A 23,908-nucleotide genomic window follows, 5' to 3' on the forward strand; every position below is an offset into this window, starting at 1 on the left:
TTTATTTTTTTTATTGTATTATAACTTAATCCTTAATTATAAACTTGTTTTATTTACTAAGTAATAAATCAATTTATATATTTGCTAAAAAACAATCATTATCAAATTATTTGAGTAGTGTATAAATAATTTACACTAACTGTAAGTTAATAAGATAATTATATATATATCCAAGGTTATTTGAATCTACATTTTATGATTTTTTATTTGTAAATCATAAATAAGCAAAATAATTAGAAATGTACTATATAATAAAAAATAATCAAACATATAATTTAAATATTTATTTCAATTACTAAATGTTACAAAATTAAAATTAAATAAAATGAGAATTCATATAATTTTTTTTAAGACTATATTTATAAAAATTATTAACTTTTTATGAATATAAATTTGCATTAAATATTAATTATCACACATAAAAATTAAACTTTAATTAGTTTATAGCTTGACTGCCTTAACCCAGACACCATTTTTAGGTGTGAGCGTTAGTATCTTGACTTGTGTGGTCAGTTTGCCGATTTCGGTTTTAGGTACCGATTCCAATCGGTATGCGAGCAACAGTTTAGCCAACGCTAGTTTAGCCTCGAATAGAGCAAACCTGAGACCAATACAGTTTCGCGGTCCACTTCCAAATGGTTGCCACGAGGACGGGTAGATCTCATGTTTACGTTCGGCACTGAATCTGTCCGGATCAAACTTTTCCGGTTCGGACCAATAGTCTGGATCGTGATGCAGATAATATGTGGCCACTTGAACGGCTGCACCTTTTGGTATAGTTATGTCTTTGTATTTGTAGTCCTGGAGACACTCTCTGGAGACAAATGTGATGACCGGCGGATATACTCTCATAGTTTCATTGAGCACACACTCCATGTACTCGAGTTTGTTGACTGTATTGAAATCCAATTTTCCTTCGCTTTCATACAACTGTTGTACTTCTCGTCTGACCTTTTCTTGAACGTCTGGATAATTAACGAGTATATGTGCCATAAATCCCAGAGCCGTACTTGTGGTCTCATAACCGGCTTCATAGAAGAGGACACAGTTTGCTTGGATCTCCTCTTCAGTTAAAGTGATTTCAGTTTTACTTAGTCGTCTTCCGCCGCCATTTGCAGAACCATTCTTTTTGGTGGATGTGTTGTTGTTATCGCTTTCTTTAACGTCGACATCATTGCCGGCGACCATCTTATCGTATGAGATGTCATCGGTTGATATTTTTGTGTCTAACATAAGTTGCAACAAATCTTTTCGACGATTATTTGGATTCTGTTTTCGGATTTGAACGATATCTCTGGCCATATCTAATAATATACCGTTCGGTGATTTTCCCAGTTTATGGTCAATCATTTCTTTGAAGCGTCTGTACGGGTAAAGTACAGTATCGGTGCTCGGAAAGCATTGAATAAGAAAAAACATCCACTGATTGATTGACATATTGAAGACATCTTTGGCCGCATTTAAGAATTTGTCGTTTTCTTTGTTTTGGACATTACTTTGTATACCAAAAGCTGTCCGTCCGATGACATCGGTAGTCAAGTTTTGAAACATATCATATATGTCAAACTCTTCGCCTGATTTCGACTGGCGATCAATGATATCGAGGAGGTTATTGATGGCGTCATTGACAATAGGTGTCATAATCCTGAGCTTAGCCCCACTGAATGTCGGTGTCAGTGCACTCCTCACTTCCTTCCAGCGCTTTCCCTGATCGCGGATCAACATCTTCGACAGCGATGGGTTCGGGTGTAGACCGTGTTTCAGTGTCATATGAGGCCTATCGGCAAAATAGTGGAAATCTTTAATTTGTATACTTTTTGCCAAATCGGGATCGGCTACTAAAACCGTTGGACGCCATCCAATATAATATCCTACAATTTTACCATATTTTTTGACCAAACTGTCGTGTCTTTCAATGGATGGCATTTTGACAACATCAGCAATATTTCCGGATATTATACTTGGTTTAGGGCCATAGATACCATTCCTCTCTAATAATGAGAAGTGCCGTTTGCGGTAAACCACGTAGACTACCAGCAAAACGGCAACTAATGCCACCAATAATAGTAACATTTTAAACAAACTTTTTACTAAATAACTTAAACAATAATTTAAATATACTAACAATTAGAGTATACTTTATTAGTCAATACAAATAAATTATGTAGACTTAGATATATTTATTTATAAAATTATATTTCATTAATAGACTGATTGACAATATATTTCATTTGTAGTAAACTATTTATATATGTTTGTAGAACATGTTTGATGAATAATAAAATAATCAAATGATTTACAGTATAAGTTATAACTATAAAACTGATAAAATGATAACAAAAAAGTAATTGCAATATTAGCTTAACATTAGCAATGTTAACCATGAGTGCAAACCAGTACATACATATTATAAATGACATTAATACTGTATAAGCTAAATTACCAGTGAGAGCTTAGTTAGCTTAAAGATGCCATTTGCTATTGCATGCATTCAACAATCATCCCAATGTACTAATTTGTGATAATAATTTATTATTATTAATTAATTATATTTAGTACTTAATGTACTGATTGCATATTTCAATAAAAAAAAACATATGCACTATTTGTACCTAAGCTCTAACATATTGTGTACTAAGTTATTGTAAATTTATATTATTAATATTAATATGTCTATAAAATACAGTACAATTATACACATTTAATACCTATCATTAAATTAGATTATAAATATATTCTGCAATTAGTTACATAAATAGTTTTTATTGAATTGATAAATAATAAATATTTTATAGAGTATTTATTATTAAGTGCAATTAAGTAAATCTATTTTCACATAAATTAAGAACTTTTAATTGTTTTGGTACAAAATATTTTATTATATCATTACACAAAAAATAATAAAATCCTTTATATCATTTACTACAATATTGTTTATTATACAATTGTACTTGTTTATACTGTATATTTGTTTATTATAAAATTGTTTACTACTGTAAATTGAAAACTAATAATTTAATTTATTGACAATTATCTATAAAAATATTAAACAACACAATAATTTAATTATTTAAAAAATTTATTAAATTAACGATAAATCAAGTGCTGAAATGTTTACTGTTTTACTGTCCGGATGTTCACTGGTTTGCGATACCAGAGTAATAGATAGCACACTATTGTCATCCAATCTATTGAGTATGTCTTTTAGCTGATTCAGTGTTTCCATGGGTTGACCATTAATTTCCACCAATTTATCATTAATACTATTAAATATTTAACAATAATTTCTTAACAATATACTAGTAATTATTATCAACTTTGATCAATACTGTACTGTACTTGATATTTGTATCAACAAATTTATTTTTAATTATAAGATTGTTATCATTATATCGGACATCCAATTCAACGCCCAATTTAATAGATCGTTCAAATTTACGTCTAATTTCTTGATTTTTGCGATACTCTTCAGCCCTTTTAAGAAAATCTAAACAACACACAGAAATATGATATCAAATTTAATACAATATATTATTTATACTTTTATACGAAGAAAACTAACTAACCTAATAGATACGTGTGCACTGGTATAGAAAAACTGCCCATAACTCTAGACATTCCATTATTAATACCGATAAGTTGTCCCATCATATTAATGGTGGGACCGCCAGACCAACCGCTTGGTTCTATGGCTTTATGGTGTATTTGTCGGGTATATGGCGAACAAATTATGCGATAAGCATTGTTTTCATTGGCTAAATATAGACTGTCCGGACAATTGATTATGTCATGTCCACTGTGGACATACCAACTCATATAACCAATTGTCACTAAATCGTCACCAAATACTTGTCGTTTTGTTGCTATTTTAAACTCCTTAAGCTTATCGATGGGCTCGCATTCAATGAGCGCCAAATCAACACTGGGATCGGCAAATATGACTTGACCTTTGACCTGATTGCCGTGTATGCTGATAGTGCTAACCTGTCCCACAACATGTGCATTGGTTATAATCCATTTGTAATCCTCATGTTTAACAATTATAGTACCGGTGCCGCTCACTGTTTCCCTAAAATCTCGACCTAATATATACACTAAAACACATTTTCTGATTCCTTCTGTAAATATCTGATCCCACTCTTTATGTTTGAGATGAGCTCTATTTAAACAAAATAATGGCATAATAGTACTGAGCGACCAATTTGATGGACCATCAAATTGGTTGGTATGCTTGCGATGATAGAAGTAATGTATAGAAGTGATTACTGTCCCAACAATAGTGTGCCTTATATTGTATAATATTATTGTACATTAAGTAAAAAAAAATAAATTTATTAATTAAATAACTAATGAACTAACCTTAAACACCTTAATGTCATTAAATATTTATACATTTTATAAACAATCAGACAATTAAAACTTTAAATGATTTTAGAGTTTGACATAAAGAAAATAAAATAAAACATTTGAATAATTATCGCGTAAAACAATTACCGGTAGAATAATAATTGTATATTTTACTAATTGTTTGAAATAATTAGATAAAATAAAATAAAAATAATTTTTTTATAGCTTGGCTTTAATAATATAGTCTTTAAAAATTATTTTTTATATTTATTTAAAGTTAAATTTATTTTCAATAATTTATTGATATCGTTTATAATATAAGCTTTATATTATAGATATGTTAATGTATGAAATCAAAATTAATTTCTCTTTTCGATTGTATACTATTGTTTAGTTATTGTGAATAATATTATTAATTAAATAAAATCATTTTATTTTATTTTTATTAATATAGATTTTCATGTAATAAATAAGTTATAATAAATTCTATAAAATATTTTATGATATGTATTAATGTATAAAAATGTGATGATTCTCATAACATGTGGTTAATTAAGATTAAAAAATATTTTATACAATTGTCAATAAATTACAATAAGATTTTACAATAATTGTAACAAATTCTTTATAACATTTATATATTTATAATATTTTTATACTAAATATGAGACTAATGTATTACTACTACATATAGTCTGTATAAATGTTATTGAGAACCGTTAGTTTGTTGTAAATGATTAGTCGATGGTATTGTACTGAACCACGGATGAGATAATATCTGACAGCTGCGGATTCGTCCACTTGGATCGGGATTCAGTAACTGTTTTAGTAAACTGCAGATATTGTTATTGTCTTTATAGTTGTCCGGCAGTGACCACTGTTGAGCCTTAATGTTGGCCAACAATTCACTTCTACCTTCTTTACTGCGGACACAATCGCCTGAACCAAAGGGAAAGTTCAACGTCAACATCGTATATAAGACTACGCCTAAACTGAAACAGTCGGACACCATTGGGTCAAACGGTTGCAAACGGGACAGCGATTCCGGTGATGCGTATTCAATAGTACCGCAAAGTGTCCTAACCATTTTGACGGATCCGTCATCATTACGGGACTGTCGGGCGTAACCAAAATCACATAATTTCATCGTATTTTTGACGATCAATATATTATCGGCCTTCAAATCCCTGTGCGCCACACCCTTCCTATGAATGTACTCCACGGCCTTTACTATCTGCCGAAACCACTCTCTGACCAACTTTTCATCCAACAGTTCTCCCTTTTCCAATACTTTGATTAGGTCTCCGTCAGCCAATTCACTTACTATAAACACATACTTGTTCTTGTGTTTAACCACTTTATACGTACGTATGATATGTTTATGTTTGAGACGCTCGACAAGACTGATCTCTTGTGGTATGTATTTGTTTCTGACTTTATCACTCTGTTTGTCCAAATTGACAAACTTGATGGCAACATCTACTACCTGACCTCCATCTATGGTTAGTAAGCCTTTAAACACAATACTTGTACTGCCATTATCTATAGGTTCTAACATTTCTATGTCTTGATCTTTGAGTATAGTTTTGATTTCATCTGTCAGTTCAGTTGTCAGTTTATTACGCGATTCCTGTTTTTGTTGTTTTTGTTCAGTCATATCACTAACTATTAACATAATTCAATCAACAAAACTAAAAAAACAAAACAAAAATGTTTCAATAAATTAATGAAAATCTTTTAGTAGAAAAAACAGTTATAATTTAACCAACAATTGTTAAGAATAATATTATAATAATAGTAATAATTTTTTTGTGATTTAAATAATTTGAATCACGCGTTGAATAACAACTCTATTGTCATAATAATAATAATTTAAAATACATTACATAATAATGTTATCAATAATAATTGATGTTTTATATTGAAAAACTGTTATACATTTTTATTTAATTAAAATTATTTCATTTAATGTTTGTAAATTAATTATTGTTAAATTGTAATTAATTAATAAAAGTTTAGTATCAATCAAAATGTATTATTATATTGTTAACACAAATTGTAATAATATTTTGAATTTTCTGAGAAATAAAATCATTTATTTTTTTTGTTGATATTTTTTGACACAACTTTATTGATTTTATTCATATATTGTACAGTATTTTCAAGCAAAACGACAATCATATCAATAGTTTAAGTGTTATTCAGTTGAGATCTGAAATTGTTTTGTCATCGATGGACATAAAAAACAATCCGTTAACTCTTCGCTACCAAAAGGAAAAGAGTTATTTCATGTGTTGTCTTAAATGTATGGGTTGTTTGGTGTGTACGGCAGCAGTGGTGGCAGTCATCGGCGGTTTACTCTTGTTTACGCCAGCGAACAGTTGGTTTGGTGACAATCATACGAGTGCTGCCAAACGAATTGGTCTCGTATTGCTTTTGTTGGGTGTATTGGTTGCGGTGACGGCATTGTTGACCATATGTTGTGCCGTCAGGACATTCATGCAATACGAAAGGCGCGTCAATAATCCCGAACCGTTTGTCGCACCGAAACACGGATATCCCAAACAAAAATATGAAAACATTTAAGTCGATCATAATTTTTTTTAATCTTCATTATCATTAGTGTTATTATTATTACTTTAATTACTTATTAATTAAATTACAAATTTTACAAACTTTTGTTTGTCTTTAAGAAAATCTTAATTTTATGATAATTAATAATTAAATTATTTTATTTTTATTTAATAAGTAGTTTTTGTTTTATTGTCAATTTATAAGTTTAATATATATAATGCCAATTAAATAATAATTTCAATTAATTTATTTTTTAAAAGTTATATATAATACTTAAGCAAATAATTATGGATCTTATTAAAAACTTTTGCATAATATTCTCATATAAATTGCTAAACAACTGTTTTATAATTGTGTAAACCTATTATACAATTTTTTACATTTATTAAATAAATAATAAAATAATATAATAAAAGTGATAATAAATTATGTAATAATTATTTTTAATACAAGATAAGATAACTATACATTTAACATTTATATGTATATTTTATGAATTTTAAACATATGCTTTATTAGTCATATAAAACTAATTTAGAAATAATATTTATCTTATATTAACGATAATAAACATTGCTTATATTAATAAATAAAATTATATTATTAATATATTTTTAAAAATGAAAGTAAATTAATTGATTATATAAAATGTTATTACCGGTACATTAATATTTTTTGATAAAAATTATGACTAAGATTAAAATTATTTTTTTATCAAACCATATACATGTATAATTTATTAAATTTGCATTGAATTAGTTGAATTAATATTCTTGTATAATATTTACACAATTATAATATTTCTAACTATTATGAAATATAAATATTTTAATTAAATAAATAGTATATTACCGGTACTACTCTATGACACAATGTTATAAATTACTAAATGAATCATAGTTTCAATGCCAACTTTATTTAGTAAATTAAAACTTAATAAATGTATTTATATATATAAAAAAATTATATAACCCTTTGCGCATATAATCAAAAATTGCAAATAACTTGCATCTATATAAATAGCATTAAAAAAACATTATTTAAAAAATTATATATTAAATAATACATGTGCATCATATTATTGTACCGGTATTTAAATGCTATTAATATTTAAGACACTGGTATTTAGCAAATGTATGGCACAACTAATACATAAATAAAAAACATTTATACTGTATGTGTCGTTCAGTGATTCGTTAGTCTTAAAGTAAACTTTTTTGTTAACACTTTCCAAACAAAACTGATACAGTATTTTGATGTAATTCAGGTATTACTATAGTATACTGTATTAATTTTTTTTTGAAATGTATAAAACTATGGTATAAGACTGTATTCAAAAATATTTAGTGTTATATTATTGATAAAAACTTTGAAATAAGATTTTTAAAGTTGATGTCAAACATTATATTAAATTATTGTAAGTTTAACTTATTTTGACAACACTTGAATATCTTATTTCTAATAAATTTATTTCCTAAACTTTATTGTTATTATTTTTTTTTAAACATTTCAGTAATAAACAGTATGTAATATAATACTGTATTTTTTATATACATAAATTTATTATAAATATAAGATTTGTTTGTAAAATAATATTAATATTAATATTATTTAATAATAATTTAATTGTCTCGTATTATATGTATTTTGAATAATTAGTTCAATAAATTTTAATAATATTTTTCATAAACTTTACGTTTTCCAGTATATCTTCAAACCCTAATAACTATTACACATATATTGCATAACATTACATACAGTCAACGATTATTAGTGTTTTAATACAGTATATGATTGGTTAACGTTTTTATTGCTAATGCAATAACATCTTTGAAGTCACACTTAGTTTCGACAATACTTTTAGTCAATAATTTTTGTGTTAAAGAAGAAGTTTACGACAATAACTAATACCTGCTGTCTGTCTGTCTGTCATAAGATGCCGACAATAGTGTCCACACAGTTGACGGCGACAACAACAACAACACCGACGAAGAGTAGTCCGTCAACGACACTACCGGTCACTAAGAAATCAAATAAAAAGTCGAAGAAAAGAGGACAACGATTAGACAAAGTTGGCGATACCGAGGATGGCCTACGTAAGGCACCCGATAAATGTAATGATCACACTTCGGGTGTTCAGACAATGAATAGTCAGACAAAGAATGGTCAGAGAACAGGTGGCCAGAAAACGGGTAGTCAGAGAACGGTTGGCCAGAAAACGCGTGACCAGAGAAAGGGTGGTCAGAAAATGGATGGTCAGATTACGAGTGATAAGACTACGAGTGGTCAGAAAACGGGTGGTAAGACTACGAGTGGTCAGATTACGAGTGATAAGACGAGTGGTCAGACTAAAGATGGTCAAACACCTAAAAGAGAACAAAATTTACCGAAAAATTTTGTGACCAATAATGGTAAGCAACAGTTTATTTATTATCATTGGATCAGTTAATTACTTGATTTTATTTGATAAAGAAATGAAAAACTTTCGAAAAGTATCAATATATCCGACAATCGATGAAATTAATACCAATTGTTGGCCAAAATTAAAGTCAAACATTACTCGCGGTCACTACACAAGTGTTGACCAATATCTTAATATACACTTTAATTTGCTTCGCGAAGACCTTAATCGATCGCTACGTAAGGGTCTTAGAGAGTACAGAGAGTTGACCTCTAATGGCCAAAAAGTGAAGAAATTAGATGACATACGAATTTATAGAGATGTTACTATTGGCCAGCGATGCGAGGATCGGGTGACAAATTTTACGGCCAAATTTGATGCTAAAAATTTACACATTAATTGGGAGGTATTAACAATTATATTGACTTAATTGTTGATTAATATTAATTAATTAATATTCAAACATAACTTTAAAAATTTATTATCAAAACAGAACTCAAAACGTTTAATCTTTGGTTCACTATTATGTCTTTCATCCAATAACTTCAAAACATTTTGTTTCGCTACTGTGGCCGGCGATCGAAACCCGATAAAGTTGGCCACTGGTCAGTTTGAATTGGAATTTGAATTGTCGACAATAACTGATGAGTTTCGGTACAGAAAACCCGATACAAAGTATGTGATGTTCGAATCGGAAGTCTATTTCGAGGCCTATAAGTATACGTTGAAGACATTGCAGAAGATGACGGATAAAACGTTTCCATTTCAGAAACAAGTGATTAATATTCGTAAAGACATTTCGAGACCACTCTATGTCAAAGAGCAGACAAAATATAACTTTTCTCGTATTATTAACAAAGAATCGTATGATTCTGTTTGTATAACAAAACCAAAAGAGTGGCCAAAAGCACAAACATTTGGTTTCGATGATTCACAATATGATGCCTACAAATCAGGACTTTTGCAAAGTTTTGTACTAATTCAAGGCCCGCCGGGAACCGGCAAAACATATGTTGGCCTCAAAATTGTTCAAACACTACACGAAAATCGTAATGTATGGAATCGATCGCCCGATAATATGAAACCAATTGTCATTATATGTTACACTAATCATGCATTGGACCAGTTTTTGGAAGGAATGCTTGAATTTACCGATAAAATTATCCGAATCGGTGGTCGATCTCGAAGTGAAAAACTACAAGATTATACGTTGACTGAGCTCAGGGACAAAATAAAAGTAAATTATTCAGCAAATGTTAAATCATTACAATATAAGCAATTGAATCGCGATATCTATTCCCGGATTAAATACATTGAAGAAATGCAATTTCAAATTGAAAGAATTGATTTTTTCATTTCAAATTGTAATTCAGATTTATTGAATCCCCGGTTTTTGATAAAACAATTATCAAATTATAATTGGATTAAGAAACAGATCCGATCTCTTCAGGAAAACTATTGGAGTGAATCGGATGTGGCATTAGTCAGATGGTTAGCAAACTGTGATAATAGTAGCTATAAATATAATCCTTCTGAAGAAACAATTATTAAAAGAGGAGACAATAGTAACGATGTTTACACTTTGATTGAGTCTGTAGTCGATAAACAAGAAGTGAATCGATTAAATGAAATGCGAGAAACGGATCGAAAAACTGATATCAAAATTAAAGTCAAAAAAGATGTTAAAATTGGACCTAAAAATACAATTTTTCTGGCAAACCGTCCATCACTGAAATGGATCTCTAAAAAAGAGATAAATAAATTACAGCGAGAAATGAAACGAGAACTACAATTGACGGATATAATGGCTGAAGATAAGGCCCAGAAGATAACCGATTTGACTCAACTTAATTACAGCGATCGGTGGCGACTATACCGATGTTGGCTTCAGTTATATCTGAAATCATATAAACGAGATATGATTTCTTTGCAAAAGAAATATGATTTCGAGACAGAAATAATTCAAGAACTATATGTAGAAAAAGATATGTTATTGATTGGTGAGTCAGCCATTGTCGGTATGACCACTACTGGTGCCGCTAAATATAAGGCAACCATTGAAGCCATAGATCCACAGATCATTGTCGTAGAAGAAGCCGCAGAAGTTTTGGAGAGTCATATAATTACATCAGTGACCAAAAATACTGAACATTTGATTCTGATCGGTGATCACCGACAGCTAAGACCGCAACCAGCGGTATATGAGTTGAGTAGATGCCATGGTTTGGATGTTTCGCTATTTGAGCGCATGATTAACAACAAACTGCCGTTCAATCAGTTAAAACTTCAGCACCGAATGAGACCCGAAATATCGGCTGTTATTAAATCTCTAAATATTTATAAAACTCTTGAAGACGACAAAAGTGTTTTACTATATCCTGACATCAATGGTATATAATTTATTATTTTAATTAATTTTCTAATTTTTAATTTTTTAAATATTTATTATTTTAAGGAATTAAACGAAGCATTTATTTCATGTGTCACTCAAATCATGAGTTGGGTAATGAAGAGCTTAAGACTAAATCAAATGAATTTGAAGCACTATTTGTCATCCGTTTGGTTAAACATTTGCTTTTTCAAGATTATGAGTCCAATCAAATTACAATATTGACACCATATTCCGGTCAATTATTTTTAATCAATAGATTATTGAGAACACAGACAGATATTTTTGGTGAATTAAGAGCTCAAAGTGTGGATAATTTTCAGGGCGAAGAAAACGATATTATTATATTGTCATTTGTAAGAAGTAATCGCAATAATGAAATAGGTTTCCTGAAGACACTCAATCGGGTCAATGTTGCCCTAACCCGAGCCAAACGTGGTCTCTATTGTATCGGTGATTTTAATTTTTTGGCCAAAAACAGCAATTTGTGGAAACAAATAGGGGATCATTTATCAATTGGTAAATCAATTGGTACATCAATGCAACTCAAGTGTGCCAATCATCCAACCGAAGAAATATTTGTCAAAACTGATCGAGATTTTGATGAAAAGTCTCCATTGGGAGGTTGTCTTAAAGAATATATCCATTTGATGGATTGTGGACATCCATGTCCTGAAACACGATGTCACGGCGGTCACCAATATATTAAATGTTTAGAAGATTGTCAACAAAAATTGGATTGTGACCATCAATGTCCACAAAAGTGTCATTATGGCCAAGAGTGTAATCCATGTGAAGTAATCGTAACAAAAACAATTCCCAATTGTGGTCATCAAATTGATGAGATTTGTTCGGGTGATATGATATGCAATAATCCGTGCGAAAATATACTCGATTGCGGACACAAATGTGATCTGAAGTGTGGAATAGATTGTCAACCATTTTGTCGGGTCGGTGTCATCAAAACAGATCCTAATTGTGGACATAGCTATTGGAGTTTATGTCATATACCCATTGCTTGCCAATTGCGATGTCAGAAACAATTGATTTGTGGTCACGACTGTAAACTCATGTGTTCCGATCCGTGCGATTCAAATGAATGTCAAGAAATAATAGAAAGACAACTTCCCGTTTGTAAACATATGGTGAACATCAAGTGTTCAATTGATTTGCAAAAAACTGATTGTTTGACAGTTGTTACCGTTGACCTCGATTGTGGACATTCACGTGAAGTCAAATGCTATGAAAGAAATCAAATGGATTTATCGTGTAATCAATGTTTGGCTAAATGTAAGAAAACATTAATTTGCGGTCATAAATGTCAAGGTTTATGCCGGGATTGTCAGCAAAGTAGACTTCACGTCAAATGTGAGGAACCGTGTAATCGAGTTTTGATTTGTGGCCACAAATGTCAGAGTCGTTGCGGCGATTTATGTCCGCCGTGTGATCATAAATGTGAAAATCGATGCTTTCACGGCATATGTCAGCACACATGTAGTCAACTATGTATTTCATGTGTGACCACAGATAACGGAAAACTTGAGATATGTGGCTGGAAGTGTCCGCACGAAAAATGTACGAAATTGTGTTACGAAAAATGCAATCGATATTACTGTCGGGAGTCATGCAAAAAGCTGCTTAAGTGTGGACATCTATGTATCGGTATTTGCGGAGAAAAATGTCCGAAATTTTGTAAAGTTTGTAATATCGAAAACATTAATGATTTATTGGGTATCGACAATATGACCAACGATGAGATATTAGCCGAAAAATTCGTTGAACTGGAAAATTGTGGACACATTATAACTGCTAATTCATTGAAAGTGTTGTTAACAACAGACACTAATGATGACAAACAAAAGATTTTTAAATGTTGTCCCAAATGTAAGACATTTATCACATACTGTCAGCCATTTAATGATATAATTCAGAGTCAGTTTCAACAACTATGCAATTGGTCCCGTAATATGTATTGTCTGACTGATGCCAATGAATTACATCAAACAAAATTGATTCAGAAAATCAAGATTATCCAAAAGCAGGCAATTTTTACTGCATTATATAGAAAACTTGAGAAATTGATTAACCAATTGTTAGACAGTTTTCACTCCAATTTAATCAAACAACAAGAGATAATTGTTCCGTCAAAAGAGCAATTGTTGGCCATTGAAAATAAGATCAATATTGTTGATGACATTACTGTTATTTTAAAAGATATGCAAAATATTAATCAAATTAAGTCTTTTTGTAAAATGATTGACCGCTTGAAACAGATCTTGTATTTTGTGATCGACTCATTTGAAAACACTGTCCAACAAATCAATGACATTCAACAAGAAATTCGTTTCTTTAAAGTAATTATCAAAATTGTCAACGAATTGATGCGTCGGTCAAAATGGATTGATATCAGCGATAGTATTAAAGACACATTGGATTTATTCATCAGATCAGGTGTTTTTACATCAGATAATGAAAATTGTTTAATCTTTATGGTTCAGCAATTGTTTGAAACATCATTTGATTTGAGGGACATATCCATTAAACTTATTGTCCAAAATACCCGTATTTGATCTCATATATGAGCAAAAAATGTGATTGTTGTTTATCTTGTGATTCATGCATTGGATCAAATGGTAATGTTATAAATTTCAACATTTTAGTATTCATGCTATTTGTTATTTACATTTTTAAATATATGAAAGACCAGATAATCGCAGTCAAAATTTATTTTATATATATAAATATATTATATGAATTTTGACTGCGATTATCTGGTCACTCATATATTTAGCATAATAATACATTAATTCTTAGCATTATTAGTGTTAAAATGTTTATCCCTATAACTTAATTATCGCATCCAATGCATGGTTGACCAGATAAACGGCACTCAGGATATCGGATGCAATTATAATTACACATAATTATTATTTTTTCTAAATTTATAATTAATCATTGATATACAGTAATCACAGTATTTAAATTAAAATAAGAGGAAGTAATTATAATTGCAATTATTTTTTGCTTTCAAAAATATATTTTTTAATTTTTACAATTTATATGTTTAAAATTTGTTTATGACATAATAAATTTTTGTTAATCAGCATTTCGTTTTTGTTAAATTTAATTAATATTACTGGTAATACAAATATTTTTTCCTTAATATATGTTTATTATACTATTTTTTTGTTAATTAAACTTATAATTTTGTTATACTATATTATAAAAATAATTATATAATTATTGTTCATTTAAATAATTTTGATATAAATTGATACTAATTTTTGAAAACTTAAGTAATTTGATATATAATCAATAATTAGATAAATAGATAATTTTGAAAAATATTTTGAATTTTGTATTAAAACTTAACTGTATTTGTATTATTAAACAAATTATTTGATATTTTGAAATAAAAATATAGAAAATGTATAAATATTTTTACTTCAATCGCCATCATTGGTCACAGCGGCAGCGGTAACATTAACTTCAGTATTGGCCTCAATACGGTTAGCCTGTGTGGCCTCCTTAACCCATGCCATATGGTTGGCTACACTGAGTGCTGTGGCCAGACTAGTGGCTACTCTCATGACATTATCTTCAAAGTCGATAGTATTTTGTGATCTCTTAAGCCAGCACTGCTCGAACTCCATTAACAGCTCAATTATTGTGTCTCTATTTTCATGGCTGTCCTCATTGTATAGAAAAACGGCATAATTGAGAACCGGAACGGCATTCCACGTACCGTTGGTCGACTTGGCTGCTGTTAGGTGAGCCTGTCGTGCATTTTGTTTGTCCTCCAAACACTCTAAACAAATGCCCAACAGTGACAATATATTAAGATTAGTGGAACCACTGTTGGCCACAGCATTCTTCAAATAATGAAAAGCACTGGCATATTGTCGTAGTTGTAGATTAATGAGTCCCAGATTGAAGTTTATGCGCCAATCAATGGGATTCAAATACAGGGCTCTCTTAAGACAGGACACGGCGGCCACAAACTTCTTCTTGAGAACAAAACACAGACCTATATTATTCCAAAGGGACGGACTCTCAAACACATTGGTTCCCTTATAGCGATAAAGTGCCGAATCGATGTCCATTTTGATGTCTTGCAATACCGAACCAATTGCCAGCGCAACTGCAAGATCGGCCGGATTGGTCTGGTTCTGTATCTGAAGGATTTTCTCGACACCTTTGGCAGCCATACCATGATTTATGAGAAGAATTCCCAGTTTGATAGTTAGTTGCGGATCATTGGGTGATAATCTAGTAATATATAGTATTAGATAAAATATAATTATGAGATCAGTTATTTACTCGGTAGCCCTTCTGAGCACAAAAATGGCTGATTTATAATCTGCTTCTGCAATGTGGCACTGGGCCAGTGATATGAACGGCTCGATCTGGTTAGTAGTCTGAAGTGCATTCTGGAAGGCATCCTTTGCCAGCTGTATATTCCCGATATACAGCAGAGCATTGCCAAACAGGCACCACATTTGCCAGTCGTTGGGCGTTACCTTTAAGCCTATCTCTTTGATGAGGTCGCATACCTGTTGGTGCCGACCCAACAGTGTCAGACACCGGGCGATGGCCTTGACATACGTCGGATTGTTAATGGTTTTAATTGAATCAAAAGACTGTAAAGCACTTTTGGCGTCCCCTTTGCGAAGCCGTATGAGTCCAGTTAGATAGACTGCATACTCACTACAGGTGCCCAACCTATCTATTTGGCTGAGACACTGGTCATACTCGCCCCGAGCGTAGTGTATATGAAATAACCAATTATACCGTTCAATGGATGGGATGTCTTTTGGGACAGACATTATATGTTATAGAAATGTTAAAACTTTACAATAAATCTATAATATTATAGATTCTATGTTATACCTGAGCTAACAGTGCTTTTTGTTGCAGAATCGAGAATATTGAATATAATGTTTGTTTTGATAACATTAGCTAATAGTGTTACCAATAGTTACTACCGTAATGATGATTGTCGTCAGTTATATCTTATATTAGCCAAACATTTATATTTCAAAACAAAAAATATGTTTATTTGACAATTAATAGCAATAATGTATACAACAATCACATGGTATGTATATTTATACAATATATTAAAATGATTATGTCATATATAAATTTAAATTATTTAATGAATCAAATAATTATGTAATTTATATAATTATAATAATATCATAGGAGGTGACGGTATAGACTTGAATGATAATTAAGTGGTAGGCTTTTTGCGCCCCATTGCCACATAATATCTGTAATTACATAACAACCGTTTCTCAGATAAGTCATCGACAGTGAGAATGGATTTTAGTTTTTGTTCAAAATTTTTGAGGAAATAGTTGGCCTCCGATTGACTCTTTTTGAACATCTGTTGATATGGAGACCAGGTTTCAATGAAACCGATGATGTCTTGAGCGCAGATCACTATTTGACTTAAGATATTATCTTTATATATGTATTCAAAATAATCCGGAAAACTGATATTTCGGTAACGTTTGTCAACCGCATCGGCGTTCGGCAACTTATACGGAGCTATCACGGGATCGGTACGCAATCCCAGCATTAATTCGGTTAGTGTTTGATCGTTGGGCCGGTCCGGGTCTATGGGCTCGAACATTGTGTAACCGATGAGGGCTACAATACCGTTCGGAGCCAACACTCGGCGGGTTTCGGCGAAAAACTTTGGCAAATCAAACCATTGGGCGGACAGACAGGCAATTATCAATTGGCAGGAATTGGATTCAATGCGCGGAATACTCTCGGCTATCGAAACCTACAGTTCCCAAACATGATATTTCAAATATATATATACTGTATATATAAACATATGATATATATCGTATAAAAACATTTAATTAAGTAATTAAATAAACATTAAAACATATGATAGTATTATGATATTATATATATATATATATGGGGTGAATGACTTGATAGGACAACTAGTTTTAAGAGGAACGGAAGATAACATTTGAGAGCACTTACATCAAAGTGAACATTGTGTGCATGATATGAGTCGAGGGCTTCCCTAATCTGTGCGGCGCTTACATCAAACCCATAAACTTGTTTAAAATATTTGGCCAACACTTGTGTACTCTGACCGCCACCACAGCCAACATCTATTGCAATGTCCCACTCGTGGGGCTCGTAGTGTAGGCGCAGGTTTGCCAACACATAGTCCATGACCACACCTGGCAGTATCGGTCTGAACTTAGCGTACAGATCCGCGTGACGGGCCGTAGCAAACACGGTATGTGTGTATGGCTTGGCATTTGACGTAATTGTGCTCATAGTCTGAATTAAGCAATAAATAATAATAATATTAAACAATACATACAAATAAATCAATTATTACACTAATATTATATTAAATAATAATAATAATAATCACAAAAAAAAAAGATTTTATTCACAACACATAAAATAAATGATAATTTATTTTTGTGTGAATTTATTATTTTGATTTTTTCTTCGGTAAATAATAAATAAAAATAATTATTTATTTATTTATAAATTAATTGAATTGAATCGTACGAAACGTCTTTTTTCATAGTTTTTCACAATCACTGTGTTTTTGTGTACTTTGTTTTGTATATAAATTTTTGAAAATCAAAATATCATATTTTTCAGTGACTCTTAAAAAACTATTCTCATGTGATTTCAAACTAAAATATATATAAAAAAAATAATATTAAGTTGTTATATAAAACATGTGATGAATTGTGTAAAAACCTTGAATGACTGTAATATTAGTATTAGTATCACTAGTAAAGTAGTAAAGGTAGTGGTAGTAGAAGTAGTAGTAGTAGTAGTAATAGTGAAAAGTTTTACAACTTTTATATATACAGTTAACTAATACATGCCTGTCCTTCAAAGTACTGGCACATAGCTATCTCTCTCTCACTCTCTCTCTCTCTCTCWCTCTCTCYCTCTTTCACACACACACTCTCTCCCTCTCATTCACTCTCTAAGATAGGCCTTTCCCAGCTCTGGATATGCAACTATAAACCTGTGATGTAATCCTATAGAAAAAAGTGTTGTTATTTTTTATTGTTAGTGTAAGTCATGTGTTCAATGATTTATAATTATATATACAGACAGACATAACAATAACAAAGAGCAGACATACATATTATATATATTGTAATAATAATATTATTTTGAATATTAGTGGCAAAAAACCCGTTGACTACTAATATGTTTTGAATGAAAATACTTTATTTACTTTCAATTATATATATTTAGAAATTAATATTAAATTATTATAATATTATTTTTTTTATATATATACTGTAGTTATATTAACATTTTAAATATTTTTCAATTAGGAAATATGATGTATAAAAAAATGTGTAACATATATCTTTTAAATTAAATATCATAATTAAATAATTAAAAAAAATAATATCAATAAAAATACTGTAAATATAAATAGTTGCGATAAATATATAGTATAACTCTATAAATTACACAATATCTGGTAATTACATATCATAAATTAAAACTTATACTGTTGTATTAATATAATAATTTAGCATGATAAATTTTGTTTGTTATAATTAATATGATTACAGCAATATTCCTAATATTAAACTTCAATTTAGTTAATCAATAGATGACAGCAATAGTCAAATGGTTATGTTGTCTAAAAACATGCAAAACATGTGATCACTTATTACTGTAATTTAACAGTAAATTTACAGTTACTTTAGCTTTCAATGAGAAAATCCTATATATAAAAAAAAATTTCAACTGTGTTTCCAAACCTACCAGTGCTTCGATAAGGTATTTCTCATAACTTTCCAATTTTATTAAAAAATACTTCCCATTCAAAATAACTATATGAAAGTATAAAATATCAGTTTTATTGATAATAATAATATCAATAATGTCTATCCGTTTATTTGAGAGCATAAAACACGCCAACATTTATGCCAAATACAGGGCCACTGTTGCCGACAATGTGATCAAAGCTATTTTAGAGTATCTAGGTCATAAATTGCCGACAAACCAATGGGATACTGTTGTGGACGTGGGCTGCGGCACTGGTCAGGGGACCAATAGTATTGCCCCGTACTTTAAACATTGTTACGGGTTTGACGTAAGTGCTGCCCAGATTAAAGTGGCCAAAGAGTCACCGCATGCCGATAATGTCCAATTTGAGGTCAGTTATCATGGTATATGAATATATTAAAGAAATAGTATATCATATTTAGTGAAAGTGTTTTTAATTACATTAGGTTTGTCCGGCAGAGAGTTTACCGTCGATCACAGCAAACAGTGTCCAATTGGTGACCGCTTTTCAATGCGTCCATTTCATCGACTTTGACAAGTTTATTGACGAAACATCGCGCGTTTTGGCCGATAATGGTGTGCTAGCACTGGTAGGCAATCAAATTGGCGATACAATAGACCCGTGTAATCCCGATGACAGGACTATTGCTAAACTTGTTTACGATACCCGACGGGATCCCCGAATGATGGCCTACAATCACCCGAATCGATCACAGCTTGAGAATTATTATCGCGATTATAAATTTCCAGCCAATTATGAGTACCACTACTTGGATAATATCACGGCCACCAAAACGGTTACCGCAGCTGACATTCTCGGCCGCATTGAGTCTGCTTCCCGATATCAGTCACTGGCCAGTAATGAGCCGCAAACGGCAAAAAAACTGTCTCAAGAGTTTACCGATAATTTGAAATCACTATTGAAATGTGAGGACTTGTCGGCTAAACAATTAACAATGAATTATAACTATTTTATAGCAATGGGTCGTAAAATTAGTAATTAATAATTTCGTAAAATAAAATTAGCTGTAAATGCTTTAATCGATATTAAATTATTTTTTTAAATATATATTTTAAGTATTCTATATATTTTTATATATTTATAATAAATTTATATAATACATCCCAAAATTCCCTGATATTCCCAAAACATATGTAAAATTTAATGTTTAAAAATAGACTACCTAGCTTATTTCAAAAATAGATACCCCAACTATTTTATAATAGATTAATGATGAATATTTTATATTACAAAATAAGCAACATAATTTTAAAAAAATAAATAAAATTTAGCTCATTTTGTGAACTGCAGTTATAGTTTTTAATACATTACTACAGTATTTAATGATTACCAGTATCTGTGCAATAATAATGTATAATAAGTACATTACGTAACTATTTTGTAATTAAAACGAAAAAGCATTTAATCTATTTAATGAATGCTGTGTTAAAAAACTACAGTAAGTACAGTATAAAAGATGATATTTAATATCATATAATCTTTATATACGGATAGAAAGTATTATTGAAATTTTTAAAAAATATTGAAAATATGACGGATCGCTTGTTTGAGACCAAAAAACACGCCGATTTATATGCCAAATACAGGTCTAATGTTCCCACTGTTATAATTGACAAAATATTGGATTACCTGGGTCAACAAATAGATAAAAATGAATGGGATACAGTTGTTGATGTGGGTTGCGGTTCGGGTCAGGGAACCAATGGTATTGCACCACATTTTAAACATTGTTACGGGTTTGACGTGAGTGCAGCACAGATTAAAGTGGCCAAAGAGTCACAACATCCCGATAATGTCAAATATGAGGTCAGACATTGATTTTGAATTAAAATAATTTTTTTATATATAAAAAACATTTATTCTCAATAGGTTTGTCCGGCAGAGAACTTGCCATCAATTGTCTCAAATAGTGTTCAATTAGTGACTGCCTTTGAAGCGGTTCATTGGTTTGATTTTGACAACTTTATGGCAGAGGTATCGCGTGTTTTGGTCATCAATGGTGTGGTAGCACTTGTCGGCTATTTCATACCCGACACCATCGATCCGGACAAACCCGACGACAATCGTATTACACAATTATATACTGATTTATATTTAGATGACAGAATACAACCGTTCAAAAATCCCAAACTTTCATCTCTAGAAAACAGTTATCGAAACTTTAAATTTCCCCAAAATTATGAGTTCCTTCGCATCGATAGTATTAGCACAGAGAAAACAGAGTTGGCTATTGATATTGTTAAGGGTATAGAATCGGCTTCACATATTCAGGCACTGGCAGCCAAACATCCCATTACAGCACAGACTATAATACAAGAATTGACAGAAAAATTACAACAAATTCTCCAAACAGATGACTTGTCCACAAAACAACTTTTAGATATCACTCACTACTTTGTAGTGTTGGCCCGAAAATTAAATGATTAAATTAAAATAAAAACAAATTTCTTACTAAAACAAAATATGATTGATTGATAAATAATAAAATATCGTACAATAATTACTGTATAATGTATTTTTTAAATTTCTATACATTTTGTAGAAATATAATAATTTTCATAATAATAAAAATAAATTAAACTATAAATATGTTTGGTTACATCTATACATGTGTCAAATTGATTGCATCACACATTTTAGTCTAAATAAACATAAAGTAATTGTTTGATAAATATATTTTTAATTATTGTATTGTATAATATAACAAAAAAAACTATACTGTATGATATAATATGATATAACACTCACTACACTACAGTACTTATATAATATAGCCTTGAATTATAAATTACTCGTTAATAAATTCAAGAGTTATAATAAATACAAAAAAAACATGAACTAACTGAATGAAAAACATTGATAATATAAGTGTATAAAATTCAAGAGTTTTATATTATTAAATATAAATAAATTTAAAATTTAGTTTCATTAGAAAATTGATAAATATATTAACTATTATGTCATTGCATTAGATTATTTTATGTCAAGTATACTATTTATAGTATTGAAAAAAACTATAAAAGATTTTAAAAAATAATAATTATTTTTTTGGAAATATTTATAGTAATTAGTAATAATATGTCAGATAATCGTTTGTTTGAAGATCCAATTCATGCCAATATTTATGCTAAATATAGAAGTATTGCTCCAAACAATGTAATCAAAATAATAATAGATTACCTAGGTGAAAAAGTTAGTCCAAACAATTGGCACATTGCCGTCGATGTTGGCTGCGGTTCGGGTCAGGCAACCAACTCTTTGGCACAATATTTTCATCGCTGTTACGGATTGGATGTGAGTGCGGCACAGATCAAAGTGGCCACCGATAGTCAACACCCTATTAATGTTGTCTATGAAGTGAGTAATTGTGTGTTTAAAACAATAAATATATTTTTAATTAAATGATTAAATTTTGATAACAGATTTGTTCAGCAGAAAATATGTCAACAATTGATACAAATAGTGTCCAATTGGTGACAGCATTTCAATGTGTCCATTGGTTTGACTTTGAAAAGTTTATGCGGGAAACAACACGCGTGTTGGTTGATAACGGTGTGGTAGCTCTGGTGGGCAATCTGTTTGGCGAAGCAATAGACCCGAACAATCCCGAAGACAACAGTATTAATGGACTGTTATATGACTGGCGATGCGATCAACGAATGCCACGATTTTCGGACACAAAAATTAAAGACAACAATTATATGGACTACAAGTTTGATGACAATTATGAATATAAATACTTAGATAACATACGTCAACCTAAAATAATCACTTCATTGGATATAATCGGTCGACTCGAGTCCAGTTCACGATATCAGGAACTGTTGGCCAGAGATCCCGAGTCAGCACAGATGATAATAGAGGACTACAAAGACAGGCTAAAAGCAATCTTAAAAATTGATAATTTACTTAACAAACAAATTACCGCTTATTATACATATTTTATAGCATTGGGACGTAAACTAACTAATTAAACAGTATATATAAAAAAATGTGTTTAACAATAAATCTAAATAATAAATCTAAACAATAAATTTGACATAAATAGATAAAAATTAAATATATATTAATGACTTGACAAAATTTATCAAATATTTTTCTTTGCATTTATATATATATATATATATATATATATATATATATATATATATTATAAATATATACTATATACTATATACTACTATATAATCTATAGTTAAGTACATTAAACTATAATATAAACAATTTATATACTAAATAACATATGACATCCATAACTGAAATCCTTGAGTATAATAAATACTGGTTTACATTGAATGTGTGTTTGCATTATAACGAAACAAATTTGGTAATAAATGTGATGTAATATATTTGAAATTGT

The 23,908-nt window shown here is 30.3% G+C and overlaps 9 protein-coding genes across 9 annotated transcripts; 4 read left to right on the forward strand and 5 right to left on the reverse strand.

The window, feature by feature from the left end:
• Nucleotides 1-405: 405 nt before the first annotated feature.
• Nucleotides 406-2,217, reverse strand: LOC128956226 (thromboxane-A synthase-like). The gene has a single exon (XM_054301913.1). It carries the CDS (start codon nt 2,071-2,073, stop codon nt 442-444), a length of 1,632 nt encoding a protein of 543 aa, XP_054157888.1. The 5' UTR covers nt 2,074-2,217; the 3' UTR covers nt 406-441.
• An 865-nt stretch (nt 2,218-3,082) lies between these two features.
• Nucleotides 3,083-4,409, reverse strand: LOC128955725 (serine protease HTR4-like). The gene is made up of 4 exons (XM_054301397.1): nt 4,360-4,409; nt 3,567-4,285; nt 3,340-3,487; nt 3,083-3,263 (listed from the first exon to the last, which is right to left on the reverse strand). The coding sequence occupies exons 1-4, from the start codon at nt 4,392-4,394 to the stop codon at nt 3,083-3,085; spliced, it is 1,083 nt and encodes a 360-aa protein (XP_054157372.1). The 5' UTR covers nt 4,395-4,409.
• A 644-nt stretch (nt 4,410-5,053) lies between these two features.
• LOC128955726 (testis-specific serine/threonine-protein kinase 3-like) lies at nt 5,054-6,069 on the reverse strand. Its single transcript, XM_054301398.1, has one exon. The coding sequence runs from the start codon at nt 6,020-6,022 to the stop codon at nt 5,054-5,056; it is 969 nt and encodes a 322-aa protein (XP_054157373.1). The 5' UTR covers nt 6,023-6,069.
• A 2,580-nt stretch (nt 6,070-8,649) lies between these two features.
• LOC128955188 (NFX1-type zinc finger-containing protein 1-like) lies at nt 8,650-14,314 on the forward strand. The gene is made up of 4 exons (XM_054300833.1): nt 8,650-9,332; nt 9,394-9,728; nt 9,816-11,712; nt 11,778-14,314. Exons 1-4 carry the CDS (start codon nt 8,858-8,860, stop codon nt 14,279-14,281), a joined length of 5,211 nt encoding a protein of 1,736 aa, XP_054156808.1. The 5' UTR covers nt 8,650-8,857; the 3' UTR covers nt 14,282-14,314.
• An 843-nt stretch (nt 14,315-15,157) lies between these two features.
• On the reverse strand, nt 15,158-16,262 carry LOC128955728 (Bardet-Biedl syndrome 4 protein homolog). Its single transcript, XM_054301399.1, has 3 exons — nt 16,206-16,262; nt 16,032-16,162; nt 15,158-15,980 (listed from the first exon to the last, which is right to left on the reverse strand). The coding sequence occupies exons 1-3, from the start codon at nt 16,260-16,262 to the stop codon at nt 15,158-15,160; spliced, it is 1,011 nt and encodes a 336-aa protein (XP_054157374.1).
• A 643-nt stretch (nt 16,263-16,905) lies between these two features.
• LOC128955414 (putative methyltransferase DDB_G0268948) lies at nt 16,906-18,035 on the reverse strand. Its single transcript, XM_054301082.1, has 2 exons — nt 17,718-18,035; nt 16,906-17,505 (listed from the first exon to the last, which is right to left on the reverse strand). Exons 1-2 carry the CDS (start codon nt 18,021-18,023, stop codon nt 16,945-16,947), a joined length of 867 nt encoding a protein of 288 aa, XP_054157057.1. The 5' UTR covers nt 18,024-18,035; the 3' UTR covers nt 16,906-16,944.
• Nucleotides 18,036-19,500: 1,465 nt separating this feature from the next.
• On the forward strand, nt 19,501-20,530 carry LOC128955729 (putative methyltransferase DDB_G0268948). The gene is made up of 2 exons (XM_054301400.1): nt 19,501-19,896; nt 19,973-20,530. The coding sequence occupies exons 1-2, from the start codon at nt 19,621-19,623 to the stop codon at nt 20,528-20,530; spliced, it is 834 nt and encodes a 277-aa protein (XP_054157375.1). The 5' UTR covers nt 19,501-19,620.
• Nucleotides 20,531-21,078: 548 nt separating this feature from the next.
• On the forward strand, nt 21,079-21,975 carry LOC128955730 (uncharacterized). Its single transcript, XM_054301401.1, has 2 exons — nt 21,079-21,354; nt 21,418-21,975. The coding sequence occupies exons 1-2, from the start codon at nt 21,079-21,081 to the stop codon at nt 21,973-21,975; spliced, it is 834 nt and encodes a 277-aa protein (XP_054157376.1).
• A 651-nt stretch (nt 21,976-22,626) lies between these two features.
• Nucleotides 22,627-23,522, forward strand: LOC128955731 (putative methyltransferase DDB_G0268948). Its single transcript, XM_054301403.1, has 2 exons — nt 22,627-22,905; nt 22,971-23,522. Exons 1-2 carry the CDS (start codon nt 22,627-22,629, stop codon nt 23,520-23,522), a joined length of 831 nt encoding a protein of 276 aa, XP_054157378.1.
• The last annotated feature ends 386 nt before the right edge of the window (nt 23,523-23,908 follow it).

This window comes from Oppia nitens, unplaced genomic scaffold (genome assembly GCF_028296485.1).
Source record: "Oppia nitens isolate AA-2021 unplaced genomic scaffold, nextdenovo-longstitch-racon4-pilon3 scaffold2_pilon_pilon_pilon, whole genome shotgun sequence".
Lineage (NCBI taxonomy): Eukaryota > Metazoa > Arthropoda > Arachnida > Sarcoptiformes > Oppiidae > Oppia > Oppia nitens.